This window comes from Alligator mississippiensis, chromosome 5 (genome assembly GCF_030867095.1).
Source record: "Alligator mississippiensis isolate rAllMis1 chromosome 5, rAllMis1, whole genome shotgun sequence".
Taxonomy (NCBI): Eukaryota; Metazoa; Chordata; order Crocodylia; family Alligatoridae; genus Alligator; species Alligator mississippiensis.
Window position 1 is genome coordinate 166039764 of NC_081828.1, and position 14440 is coordinate 166054203.

At 36.7% G+C, this 14440-nt stretch overlaps 1 protein-coding gene across 5 annotated transcripts in view; it reads left to right on the forward strand.

Annotated features, from left to right (window-relative positions):
- The first annotated feature begins 202 nt into the window (after positions 1 to 202).
- Positions 203 to 14440, forward strand: part of ETV1 (ETS variant transcription factor 1) — a 77662-nt gene continuing 63424 nt past the window's right edge. For 2 of the 5 annotated variants that reach the window (XM_059728963.1, XM_019498011.2), the window contains exons 1-5: positions 203 to 342; positions 812 to 945; positions 1686 to 1773; positions 3605 to 3652; positions 13378 to 13431. In XM_059728963.1, the coding sequence (XP_059584946.1) occupies positions 901 to 945; positions 1686 to 1773; positions 3605 to 3652; positions 13378 to 13431 (235 nt within the window). In that variant the 5' untranslated portion in view covers positions 203 to 342; positions 812 to 900. The other 3 variants (XM_059728965.1, XM_059728964.1, XM_059728966.1) reach the window with 3 other exon arrangements.

Genomic DNA, 14440 nt, shown 5'->3' on the forward strand with positions numbered 1-14440 from the left:
TTGTGCAACAGATTGAAGGGGGCAGGGGCCAAACATCGGATAGATCCAGCAGGATCCGGCAGGATCCAGCTTTTACCTTTTTCCCTGAGGAAAAGAGGGAGAGAGGCAGCCTGACTGACAGGCAGAAATCTGATCCTGTGAAAGACACAGAGAGCCAATGGGAGGCAGAGATCCATCAGTTTGGCTTGGAGGCCCCTGGAGGAGAAGTAGAGGAAAAACCACGGATTTGAGCTCTGTCAGTGGCGCTTTCTGCTTCCAAGGGGGAAGTGCTGGGGAATAATTAATGTTTTTATTAAATTTGGAGGGAATTTTTTGCAGCCGATCGCCTTGCGTTACCTTCAGGTGGGTCTTTCCAGCAACTTTTCCCCGTAGCTCCAGATAATTGCATGGTCGTGGGTTGCAAAAATGATCCTTTGAAACAAGGTAGCTCCGCGTCTCGCTCTCGCTCTCTCTCTCTCTCTACTCCCGTTAGGTGCAAAGCGAGTCATGTTGTTCGCCATTACTAGTTCTGCACACGTTTGCGAATCAGTGCTGCCACTGACACAGATCGCTCTGGGGATACAGGAGCGGTGTAAATAGATACCTTGCCTCTTGTTTTGCTTTCTGCTACTGTTCAAAGTGCTTTTGCTCGGGGTTTTCCTGGCACTGCCTTGTAACCCAGGTGAAGGCAAGGAAGGGAGGGTTGTTTTTTTTTGTTTTTTTTTTTTATGAATGGGACTCTTTGAGGTTAATTAGGTATGCAAATTCAAGCAGTTCATTCATGATTTTTTTTTTTTTTTTAATCTAAAAGCCATCTTGTATTCCCCTCCAGGCTGCTTGCAGTCCAGATCCTGAGGAAAGCTGCAGATCAAATGCCCAGAAAATAAAAGAGTCAGCTAAGACTTGTGGAAGAGCTGCAGGATGGATGGATTTTATGACCAGCAAGTGCCTTACATGGTCACCAATGTGAGTGATCAGCTCCAAAGTTGGTGTTTATAAACTTGACTCGGACTTAAATGTCTGGGGGAGTTTTGCCGGTAGTGTCTGGTTTGTTTTGCCTGCAAGATAGGCTTATCTTTGAGTTATTGCAATAAAGCATCCTGCTCTTTTCAAGACAATGTCTGGATGATTAAAAAAAAAAAAATCAAACAAACCATGCACACGATGAGTAGGAGAGGAGGACAGCAGCAGCTGCTGCATTCAAAGTTTCTGGCTGTGCTTGCTTGTAACACTGAGAATGAAGTTAAGACCAACGTTAACACTTTTTTTTTGTTTGTTTTCAGGCTGTTGCAAGCAATTTTACAAATAACATTGGGGAAACAAAGCAGCCTATTGTGATCTCCTTATGTTTGAGATCTCCTGAATAGCTTAAGCAAAGGGGATTTGTATGCTGTTGTGTAGGTTTCAGAACAAGGCTAAAATTCTATGTTTAGCCCTGTGCTGGTGCTGGAGCATTTTCCATATGTATCAGTGCATCTGCACATGGAGATGTGTTGCATTTAGGCACTGGGATCCCCCGAGCATGAGCCACTCAGGAGAATGCTGGTCTATAAACTGCATGTAAAATTTAAGACTAGAAGCTGTGGGATAGTAATTTTCTCTGTGGAAAATGTATGGACTCTGTGTAGGTTTTGAATATTTTGGTTTAAATCTGGAAATCTGAGGGTTTTGTTTTTTTTTAAGTAACTGATCTTTCCTGTTTATAGAATACGCGTGGGAGAAACTGTAATGAGAGACCAACAAATGTCAGGAAAAGAAAATTCATTAACAGAGACCTGGCTCATGATTCAGAAGGTGAGACCCCTTCCCCCCTGTTTTACTTAGAAATGCATAGGAGCTTCAGGAGAGCTCTTTATTTACTTATTTTGGAGATAAGTTTGTCTAGATCAATTTGTATAAATAAGACAAGAAAATTGCATCTAGGGCTGTGAAACAAACTGGCAAAGGCACTTGGCTGCTAAAGTTGATATTCCCTCCTTCACTCACCCTGTTGCGTTTTAGGTATTGCTGCACATCTGGTACATAAATGACGTGCACTTGAGTGAGAATTTTTTGCAGCTCCTGACACAAGGACATACGTTAAGGATAAAATGCATCTGGCTGCTTTGCCTACAGGACTTGTGTACAGTAATCCCTCCCCCCAACTCTCCCTCCCCCCCCTTATTTTTTTTTTTTTTAATTCACTTTAGCTGCTACTGGCACAACTCCATGAGTGGTAGCTAGAGTGCGAATGTTGGTATATACCAGCTGCTGGTATTTGAATCTCTTTCTTAGGGCAGGACTGAATACAGTAGCTGCTGGTAGCCTGTCTACACTAGTACTTGATAACACCAGTGAAATTGTGCTGATGAGAATTACGCTGGGAGATTTAAGCCCAAAATTGACTAGGCTTTATAGGCCCAACTTTTTAAACCTTACTCGCATGAGTAGTGATGAGATACTCATGTTTGTAGCCCCGTGGACTAAGTTGAGCAAGCTGCTGATCCAAACTGGAGCTTTTAAGTGCTTTGGTAATAACATTCTCCTAATTTACAAGGGCTAGTTGGCTTCTGCATGGGTTTGTCAAAAAGGAGTTTGTTCGTCTCTATGCATCTTCTATCACAATAGGATCCTGCATCTGTGTGTTTAAAATTCCTACAGGATTTGTGAGCGGCCCTTTGTAGCACCCACCGAAAGCAAAATCACTTGCTTGTTTTTAGTTAGAAGATTTCTCAAAGTAAAAAAACAGCAGCAGCATCCCACCATATGGACTAAGAGCCTGTAACTTAAAGAAGTGTACAATAGATATCTGCTAAGAAGAAGTTTCTTTCCAAAAACTTAGTGCCTTAAGAATGAATTCTTCATCAGTGCAGACATCATAGCAAGTCGTAGCTTTGCTGGGCAAATTTTCATAGATGAGTTACTGTGCCCCCGAAATGAGGTCAAATTCTGCTCTGCCTTACACCCATCAGTGTAATCCTTGCTGATTTCTGTGAGGTTGCAAATGGTCTAAATCCTTGCAGATTTTGGTCCATGGAAGAGATGATGCCACTTGATAGCATTGTGCAGTATAGTGGAATCAACCTATATTGAATTTTTTATCCTTTTTACATTTTATTTGCTAATTTTTACCCTTTATTTATTTGTGCTGGATAGCTATTTTAAAATAAGAGAGTGGGGAAGTAGGGGCAAAAAACAGTCTTTGGTCTGGTAAAGCTGTTATTGAGTTCTATGGGAGTTTTGCCTGTGAAAAAATTAGAGGTGGTCTAGGGGGACTGGAATGTTAGAATCCAAGAAATTTTCATCTGAACTTCACTTTTGGGTTGCCAAGTAAGCATTTTCTGCTATAAACGTAAGATAAGAGAGAGAAATGTGTTAGATTTAGACACAGGTATCTGTGGATTCTGATTATTAGTTCCAGAGTCGATTAAATATTTGTTTAGGCTCGTTTAGTAGAAAAAAGATGTAAACTAGTCCTTATTTGTGACCAGGATATGTCTGTTTTTTCTCCTTTCTGTCTGTATGTAGGATTTGCAAAGTATAATTTTCATGTATTTTTGGGGGGAAAATACACTTTTTCTAACGTTTTCACCTTTTTAAAGACTAAAGGTGTGAGTCTTTTAAATGTGTCTTCATCCTTTTTCAGAACTCTTTCAAGATCTGAGCCAATTACAGGAGACATGGCTTGCAGAAGGTAAGAGGAAAAAAAAAACTGCTTGTAAAAAAAGAGGAAAAACAACTCTGGAGGAAAAAAAGTCCTGAACTTGCTGTCTTAATGTTCAGCCCAATTAATTGAGCTCTAAAAGAGCCACCTCATGTGTCATGCATACATTAGAGCCTCTGATGAGTTTGTCTTTGGGGACTCTGAGGCTGCTCTACCCAGTGTCATCACAAATTACCAGGAGAAATTGCTTCCAGCTCACAATCACATCTGCTTTTGGCAAGAACTAATGCACCAAGACTTCAAGTTCTAAGCCTCTGTTCAGATTTTAATTGCAATTGATCAGGTTTATATTATTGTACCTCGAGAGACTGCATACAGCCAGAACTGGGTTTGCTGTTTCCTTTAGAGCAGCACATATAATTATTTGGTGTTCTGGTGGAGTACTTTTCTGATGGCAGAAATTAGTTTCTCTGGGTTCATCGGGACGGGATGCTTCAAGATTTAAGTGCAAGTGTCTTCTTTCCACCTTGTTCACAACACAGAACATTAGGTGTGTATCAAATACTTAAGGAAGATTTTTCAGAAGCTATTTGATATTCTGAATAAGTTGCTTGGGGTTTTATTTTTTTTCCTTCATGTCTTGTACTTTTTATAGTACTGTGAATGGGGTAATTGAAAATCTGACATTTGTCATTTTACAGTTGCTTTCATTTTTTAAATATTTCAGGTAATCTCTCAAAGCACATAATACTGTGGATGAAGGTTTTAAAAACAATATATTTGAAATCTGAATTTAGAGTGGCTTTCGAGAGATGGGTTTACTAGTAATAAAAAGGATGAGATATTGCTACAGGAGAACTTCAGCAAAATGCAAAAGAGATTTCTGCTGCTTGAAGCATATTTGTTCACTTCAGCAATATTTTGTGATGTTTTCCCTTGATATTAAATATACTGTTTATTTCAAGCTTTAAGATTCTTATGCTTTGTCTGTCTCTCTAATGTATTTTTTTGGTTGAAGTTTAAATGGAAAATGCTGTGGCTGAATTTTTAACATGATTTTGATATAAATAAGCCTATTTTCTGAAAATTTAGCCTGACTTATGAACTGTGGGTATTCACGCATGTTTTATTTTCCTCATAGTGTATAGTTCAGTACAATATTGTTGTTTATTGCATTACTGTTTTGTTTTTTGGGAGTGGGGATGACTGTTTGCAACTGCTTACCATAAGAGAAAAAGGAAATATTACTGGAGGCACTAGGCAACAGACTGATTTTTGATAGCCATGCATGGTTAAGGTTTTAGTTTGTAAGAACGTTTCTTTGTTTTGCTGATGTTTGAATTCTCTCAGCAAGAATCTTTACTAGTAACATGTGTCTATGTTATATATAATCAAAGAGTCTTTGTTAAACCGATAGAAAGGGAGTTGAGTAAAAGTATTAATGTAATTCTTTTCTAATCACTGAAAGTAGGATGTACTGCAACAGGATAATCTTTTACTATAATCTTCAGCTACACCATTGACTGTCTCCCTCTGGTCATTGTAGCAAGACTGTTTTGTCTATTTAATTCATTTTAACAAACTAGAAGGTTGTCAGACCACTTATGGAAAGGTATGATTTTCTTTCTTTCTGCCTTTCTTTCTTCCATGAGGGCAGGGGGTCGGGGGCAAACTTTCAGTTTTACTTTCACTGGTATGGTTCTTTTGTTCCTGAAAATGATTACAATTCTCCGATTTTTTAAGTCAGAAAATATGTGTCAGATTGATAATATATATGCATAGAAGCTTTGCAAGTTTGGCAAAAATATGGGAATGATCACACCCTTAATCATTCCTATAGGTATATAACTTACTAGAGTGGCATTTTTTTTCTTCAGAGCTACACTTGTTTCTTCAGACTCAATGAATTTTTTCAAAGCCCTAAGTTTTTTTCCTTGTGTTCTTTAACTAACTCTATAAAGTTAGAAATGTTTTGACAAAGCTCTATCTAGACTAAGTTGAAGAAATCTTGTAAATGCTGTGTATATCATATGGTGAGTATAACAAATATACTTTACACCCAAACTATTGACTTCCATATTCATTTGTAAATGTTTTCAGGATGTTAAATATAAATAATATAAATATCCCATTATTTTAGAAATATTTTAAAGCATCTCCACATTTTGGTCTACCTTATTGTTTTAGCCCTTAAAAGAGACAACTTTTAAAGAATTTGCAAGGACTTTATCATATAACTGAAATAACTGAGTTTGTGCAAGATTACAAAAACCCCACTGAGCATGTATTTGTTAATATGAACTCCTGATTTATTTAGTAAGTGTTTAAAAATAAAGTTTTTTAAACTTGCACCACTGTTGACAATATACTGGGTGTTTGGGAGGCTGCTTTTTAGCTCTGCTGAAATGCCTACGAAAGTTAGCTTAGTCAAGAAGGAGATTTTGAAATTAGGCTTGTTTATCCATTGCTAGATTTGTCCATTTATGTTCTTCTGGACCTTCTTAAACTAGAACTCTGCCAATTTGGCACAATCAGGAGTGTTTACATATTTCTTTTCATGATGCTCTGTAGCCAGGAAAATGACCATGAAATTTTAAAACATATTGACTCTTTTTAAGAGCAGTGGCAACTGACCAGGTTTCTCCTATGAGTTCAGAACCCCACTGGGTTGTAACCAGGTCAGAAAATTTGCTTATTAGATAAGAGTCAAGTGAGTTGCGTGAAGAATCCATGCCAAATAAAAAAAGAAAAAATTTAAAGGCACTTTTAATACCTGAGATTTTTATAGAACGCTGCCATTTATTGTGTTCTATAAAGAATCTTGGTAATATATACGCATAAAGAAATGAAATTTCATCTAAGTTTACGTATACCACTTCCACTGAAAATAATGGGAGCTTCCAACGTCGATTGAATGAGCAAAACAATCCAGAATATAATACATACATTTTGTAAAAAACATATTAAACAAGGTATCTCCTTACTACATACTCCCCAACCCAACTGAATGCCACTAGTAGAAAAAGTTAGGAATTTGTTACACTAAATGCAGTACTAGAAGTCTGTGATTATAAGTTTTTAGCTTTTTCTGAAAGCATCACTTAAAGCATGAAGGGAAAAAACAAATTATCCTAATGCAAAATGTAGACAGTATAGATTCTTAGTGTTGGTTGTTAAAGAAAATAAATTTGCGCTATTGTTCAATGTCAGAATTTGAAAGTGGAAAGATTTTAATAATTGTTTCCACTATCGCACTTGAAAATAAAGAGTTAAACTTGCCTGTATTTCCAACCAAGGTAAATATTATTCAGGTAATGCCATTGTTTTATATTTAAATACTGTGGTAGCTACATCTTGTCATGATAATATTATAAAATGCCTTTATTGATTCTGTATATTTGGAATTAGATTGCTGTTGGCAGATAGCAATCATTCAGTGGCTTGAAATAATTGTTTCAAATATTAATATAATATCTCATCATGGTAGCTGCTGCTACTTATTCTGGAAGAAAGTGGAGAAAAACTCTTTGCTACTGAAAACCTCCTATCCATGGTGGAAGCATTTGGGGTTGGGACCTAACAGGAAAAAAAAACAAAACAACAAAACCCCCCCGGAGTATGTGTTCGTTAAAAATGCCTCTTATTTAGTAATTTGGATACTATTTCCTACTACAGCTTGGTAAAGATGACTAAAAAGCTTCTAAAACTAATGTTAGTAGTCAATGTTTTTGATTATTTTTAAAGTAGTAGTCCCTTTTCTGGTAAAAACAGTAGGATTTTTTAAAATTAATTAAATTTCATTTTTTGTGCTTTGTGCTTTAACTCAAAGTTAATTGCTTTTAAAGTGAAAAGTGCTGTGACAGGCTCTCACGCTCCCACTCTTCTTAGCTAGTACAAGTTGGTGACCATCGCAAACTTTCCAAACTAAAGAGGCACTACATACTGATTTCTGTAAAGCATTTGTCTCTGCAACTCGTTAATGGTCAAGTTTGGATGATTAAGAAACAATTTGGACTATTAAGAAATAGTTTCCATCATCCCTGCTACCAATGTCAAGTTTGTGTGCACAAGTGCCATAGTAATTTCTGATACAGTATTATGCTATGGAGATCCCATGAACGCCATGTATGAGAGTGGTCACTTTTAATTTGCATGGCTCTGCAACGCTCAAATTACCTTCTTCAGCAGAAGCTGAAGTTACAGAGCTATATTCTAAAGGGGCGTAAATTGTTGTAGCTCCCTTGAGGTCAGTGGAGCTATGATGGCTTGTATCTTCAGAAAGCCTGGTCTCTCTGCTAAACAATAATGAATCCTACCAGAACCTGGGGTATATGGAAATTAAGTACTGTGTCTGTCTGAATAGTCAATAAAGTGAATGTAGACAAGAACAGAACACTACACATGTTGGAGGCTGAAATTTCCCTAGTGGCACAGGTCTAAGAAGGATAGTAACATTATTTTCAAAGTTGAGATGTGTCGCATTATGAATTATTTTTGGATGCTACTCATTTGATCCATTTGACTTCCTAACACCTGACATGAATGCCTAATTTCAAGTATCTTCATATACTCAAAAAATTGGAGAAAAGTTGGATTTGACAAAATGGTACTAATCATTTTTATAAAGCTGTCAGTTCTGAAAGAGTGCCCACCACTAATGCTTGTAAGAGTTTCTCATTTACAGAAAAATCAAGTTCCTAATTCTTTTGCAATGCATTAGTAGAATGTATTGCGCGTATGGGATAAAGTTAGATGTAAAATGTGCATAGGCATTTTAAATCAACTTTTCTCTTCTTTTTTTTATTTAATAATATATATTTAAAAAAATAAGTGGAGCAGATTCCACCAACCCATCGTCACATTAGTGATTATTCAGACTCGGAAGAGTTTCAGGCTATGGGGTTAGTTTTAAAGAGACATTAAAGATAACAAGTTGGAACAAGTTAATGTAAATGGTGGGGATGAAGGGAAGGGGAAATAACTTTGGGCTGTTTTGACAGTACATCCAATTTTTACAGGCAATGATGTGTCCAAAAAATTGTCATTGTGCTATCATCTGAATCCTTTTTTTTATTAGGAGCTGTTATCCCTTTTTCATTATTTTTAGTACAAAAAGTTACGCTCTTGTATTTATGCTTATATTTGATGTAATTTTTTTAAATGTTCAAAACAGATAATAAGTAAAACAAAGCTGCGTAGGCTTACTTCTTTGTTCTGTGGCCTGAAGCCTTATTTTCGGCTAAGCCAAAGCACTGTTGTTCATATGCTTTATTTCCTGTCAATTTCAGTTTCTTTTGCCACACTGAGTAAATCTTTTGATGTTTTGAAACAAATTGCTTCTAGCTCCAAAAGCAAACCTCGAGGTCAGAGGTGGGAGTACCGTAGGAAATGTTACGATATCCGAAATAAAGTTCTTAAATGAAGCGAAGAGAAGTGGCAGCTCTGCTTTTCAAGTAGCCTTTGCTACATGTCATGCTGAACAGCTGGCAGAAGTTTGGGCCTGGGACAAAGAAGAGTTAAATTTGATTGCCTTTTGGTTTGCTTAACTTTTCGTTTATTAAATATGTTCCTTAGCAGGTCTGTGCTACGTCTTGAGACAAAGCAATGAAATCAGTGTGTTTATGCAGAAAGTTCAAGTTTACTTTGCTGTAGCTTTCTGGAAGGGTGTGACATGAAAAGATTGTGGTTGGGGCCACATGGTTCATGCTGGACTGTGTTTTTGTGAATGGAGGCAGAACTCCAGTTCTGACTGCTTGTCTTGAGGAATTGCTTAGGAGATCAGCTGTCTCATTCACTGGCAGAAAGAATGACTCATACATCTTCTGCCTTGTTTGGCTCTAGGTCATTGTTACAGTGGATAGAGCTGGTTTTAATTAAATATTAACTCCTTTTGTCCTGGATGTTTGTTGATGGCAGCTTTATTATTGTTTGTTTGCAATGAAAGAAGGCAAACTGTCCCCCCTTCCAGTGCAAATTCCTCTCCCAAATAGTTCTCTTTTTGCAAGATGTAAGTTCAGCTTTTTAAAGTAATATTTTAAATTTGTCATTCAAAATTACAAACAGATATTAAGCATTTATATGCTTTGAATAGTTCCTTTTGGCAAGTTGATTTTAATTGAGTAGGTGATGAGACTATAAAATCCAAACTGATATCTCTCCTGCAAAACTTAAGATCATAATTAACATGTTTGTTCACTTCCCCCACCCCCTTGGGATGTACTGCTGTAGTAGGAAGGAAAAAAAAAACTTTTGCTAATAATCTAGGCAAAGCCGAAATAGCTGATAGTGCAGATGTTGCTCACTTCAAGTAAGAGAGTCTGAGACTTGATGGCAACTTGTCTGTTGATTTAGAATGAACTGATAGAGCTAACTTCTTCTGTTATTACAAATAAAATCTACCTGCTTAATCTTCTTGAAAGCCTTTTAATATATACTTTCCCCTCCTTCTGTCCCCTAGTCCCTTTAATTAAGTAGTATGAGGAAATATTCTAGTTCTCTGAGGTGATCATTTCAGACATGTTTTCTAATTCTCTGCTAAATGCAAAGGGAAAAGTTTTTGTGGACTTTTACATTGTGTCCTATCTTGTGTGTGCAAACAGAAGACCACTGTAGATTTAATGGCAGCCTTGCCAAATTGCAGTGTCTGTGACTAAAAGAGAAGAGGAAGCGAATGATATACATATATAAATGTGCATACAGTTGCAACACTCCAAGTCACTTTTTCCTTTCAGGGATCCAAGTTAAACTATAGTTAACTGTCTATTTGCTGGTTTAACTTGTTACAAAGACTCCCTTTTAATTATCCAAACTCGGGGTACAAAAGCCTTCTTTTCTATGAGTAACGTGATGGTGTACCCGTTCCATTTGCCTTTGCACAGCTAGCTGCTGTTGGAAAAAGTCTGTGTTGGGTGGATGATGGCTTGCTTTTTTGTAGTGACCATGTGTGAGTTTCTCTTTGATTCTTCTTCTCTTTTTAAATAGAATTTATAATGGGGAATAAATTAACGATTCTGATTGCCACACATCCTTTGGTTAGCGGGGCATTGACTCTTATCCATATATTATTTTCAGGAGAGGCTTGTGGATTTGCTTTTTACAGTAGTTGATTAATATCTTTATTTAAGCATTTCAAGGGAAAAGTGTCTAATGCTGTGTATAATTTTACAAAATAAAACACGTTGCTGCCTTTTGCTGTGTTGTTCTTTTTTTGTAGTTGCTTCTCGAGGTGTACATATTAGTACATGCATTTAAATGATATTACGTTTGATGGTATAAGTCACCTGTTTTTACTGTTGTTACAAAATGGTTTGTGTGGTTTTACTAGGTTCTTGTAAATGTTTTGATGTCCAGAAATAAATTATGCCCAGTACTAAAATTTGATTCTTTTCTGGTTCACCCCAGTGCAAATCAGGAGTAGTATTATAACCAATGGAATTTTACAGGTGGGGTGGGAACAAGGCCTTAAAAGTGGATTTTGCTTTATACTTCTCCCGAAAATAAAGGACCCAATTCACTGTTGATTTTTCCATTTCCATACCAGTGTAACTCCACTGAAATCACTGGAACGGGAGTAAAGCAGGGGTGAATCACGCTGGGGTTAAGTATGTGCTGGGGGGCTATAGTGTCTCAGTGTATAGTGGTCTCAGTTTTGCTACCACCATGCACACAACAGTTATTTTAGGAGTTACTTGTATGTGGTAGCTCAGAACTGAGCCCATTTATTTAAACTGTTTTTTAACCCTCTACTACCTGAATGTAGAAGTGTCAAATCAACTATGTTTCAAGGAAAATGTATTTCGTATTGATATTTTATGGAAAAAGAAGCTAATAAATGGAAAGACTATATGCTTTATATGTGCCTCAAAATTAAACATTCTTGGGGATGTGTAAAGATCTCTTTTATGAATAGACTGTTTGCAGCATGACTTCAAAACTCAATTCTCCCATAGCGGTCAAGTATCTGATATATGGAAAATGCTTGAATGTAGGGGTCAAAATGAACAACTGAATTTACAGACTTTTCATTTCTTTTTAGTTGATTTTTACCATTCTTGGTGCTTGTGTTGCTCTTGAGTTCCTATTTGGTTCTGTGGTTTCTTTTGGAGAAAAGAGTTTAATGTTCCAAAAATCTACTAGTAATAATTGGCGTGGTAGCAATGTATATTCTATGAAACTTTAATCTTTGATCCGTTAACATATCTACAGATATACCTCTTTCTCCTTAAAGGGATAGTGCTGTAATGTATATGCTTCAAAAACCCTTAACATCTGTGTATTTTTCTCATATGAATGTTAATTAGCTTAATATATTTTGTTTTATTAATACTTCAGTACCTCCCTAGTTCGTAGTTTTACCAAGGTCTTTTATTTTTAAGGTGAGCTTGCTACAATTAATTATCTAGGATTCTAAACATGTATCTTAGAATCATGCGAGCACTGTTTCACTGCATTGTGGGCCTGATCCTGAAATACTTACTCAGAAAACAATTTTCAGTTAAGTAAATAGGATTTTTTCTTTTCTGAGTAAAGAGTGAAGGTCAGGTCTATAGGGTATTGTATACACCTGCTATCAGTTCTTTTGAGTGCTAACTTTTAAAGATTATAGTCTTCCTTCTTGACTAATGTAAGTAATCCTCACTAATGTGAACAAGTTATGCGGAAGTGTTAGTGTAAACTGAGTCCTTAATATTTCTTAGACTAAAAAGTTTTCTAAAATGTTTGAACGCTTTAGTTTTGAATATCTAAGCTATTAATGTTGCAACAAATGATTATATAACTGAGAGATTATATACCTCATGAAACATGTTGGGTGATGTTATGTTAATATGGCATAATGTCATCTTTAATCATATTTACTTGATTTGCCCATCTGTAGACAAGAGTTTTCTAAACTAACAGACTTGCAAATGGCTAATTTCATGGTAAAATTCCAGCTAGCATAGCTCGACAGAAGAGAAAGGGAAAATTAAGTTACAGTAAAGCGAGTTTTTGCTAACTCTAGATATCTCTAAAATTGGGAAGAACATAGTTGTTTCACGATCAGTTTAGCTCACTTGGATGTATAGCGTTTACCTCTCTCTCTCGCCCTGTATTGTGCTAATGTCTTCAGTGTTTACAGGGCATTGACCTGATTTGAGAAGTTGGTTAGGGTCTCTACTTTGCAACAAAACAGAAATGTGATATATCACCAAAGGACAACCATGATGTCAGAACTCCTAATGCAGTTATTGCAGTATTCATAATAGCAGCAGTTGTATAGATGGGTCAGAAAGTTTCCTAAAAACAAAGACTGCAGAAGGCAGATGGACTCTATAGTTCTTGAATTAAATAACTATTTTGTGTCTGTCCAAGAAAAGATAAAATTTGTAACATAAATTCTGTGGTCTAGCAAAATGACAGATTTTTTTTTCTTTTCTCTTTATTTAAACCCTCTTTTCTCTTATTTTGTTTGTTTGCCATGAGAAATTGAACCCAATTATAGGTGTACCTGAAGGCTAAACAGACATAGATTTTAAGCACTGGGATTTATTTTTGTATATAGGTCCCTAATACCACCTCGAAAATTCATGCTTAGCAGGTTTTACCTATGGAAAGGTAGTTTTCATGCTTGATTTCAGACCTCACAATGGTTGAGCTAACAAAATCCTAGTTTTGACTTTGGCTGGGCTTCAAGTTTAGCAGGAAAATCTTTTATGCTTTAGTGGCTTCTTTTAATTCTTTCCTCTTTTTTTTTCTCCCCCTCCCCCTTTCTTCAGCTCAGGTACCTGACAATGACGAGCAGTTTGTGCCAGACTATCAGGCTGAAAGTTGTAAGTATAGTATAAATCATCACTTTCTTAACATTTTTGTCTCCATTTCTATTATTTATTGTGTTGCCTGCAGTCATGTGACAGTTCTTTTTGCCTGTCAGTGACATCAGCACAACGAGTAGATGAAGAAAGTAGGGTTTTGAACTGTAGCCAGTAAAGGTGGTTTTGACTGAAGGTGTAACTTTTAGCAAGTGGTACCATTTTTACTTCTTTAGTTTTTGCCTCTGGAAGCGGAAAGATTTTTCTCATTCAGTGCCATAGGAATAGTGGAGCTTTCTGTTTCTGTAAGCAGTGGGAGCAGGATGATGATGCTATGGAACCAAGTAGCTTGAGACATAGGCAACAAGTGCCTTATACAGAAGTCTTTAAAAAGCACACAGAAAAATCCCAAGTTATTTCTCTCATTTGTACTTAACAAAGAGAAGCAGCACTGAGCATTCGTTTGCACGGCCTGTTTTAGTATGGCATGTCTTGGCATTCTGTGTGGCACCATGAGCCAGAACCTGCCATCCTTTTCTAAACAAAATTGCTTTTGGAGTTCATGGAACTTTTATCTGTTAGAACAGCAGGAATCAGTCCTTTAGTATCAGGGTGCCTGTTTTTACTGAGCCCTTTTGAGTGAAAATAAGCTGGACATTTTGTTGTGTTTGCTAGTCCTCTTGCTCTTGTCAAAATTGTTTAAAAAACACAAAACAAAACAAACCCAACCCATGTACCTCAAATATTCTTTCCTGCTGCTGCCAAAATACTGCTTTTCTGTTACACACTGACCCTCCTTTGAAGTCCCTTATACCAGCGCTGCTCTGTGGTTTGACTGGCAGAGGATACATGGAAGAAATGACATAATAGACATTACATGGCAAAGCCAATGCTATCTTGCATCCTTCCACAGCCCTCGGTATGCCCATCTCATTAGGCCATAGCAAGTCTGGTCTCCATCAACAGAGGTCACTTCTAAACATTGTCTGCTTACAGCAGTTAGAGTGCATGTCTGTTTTTGCACTATGAT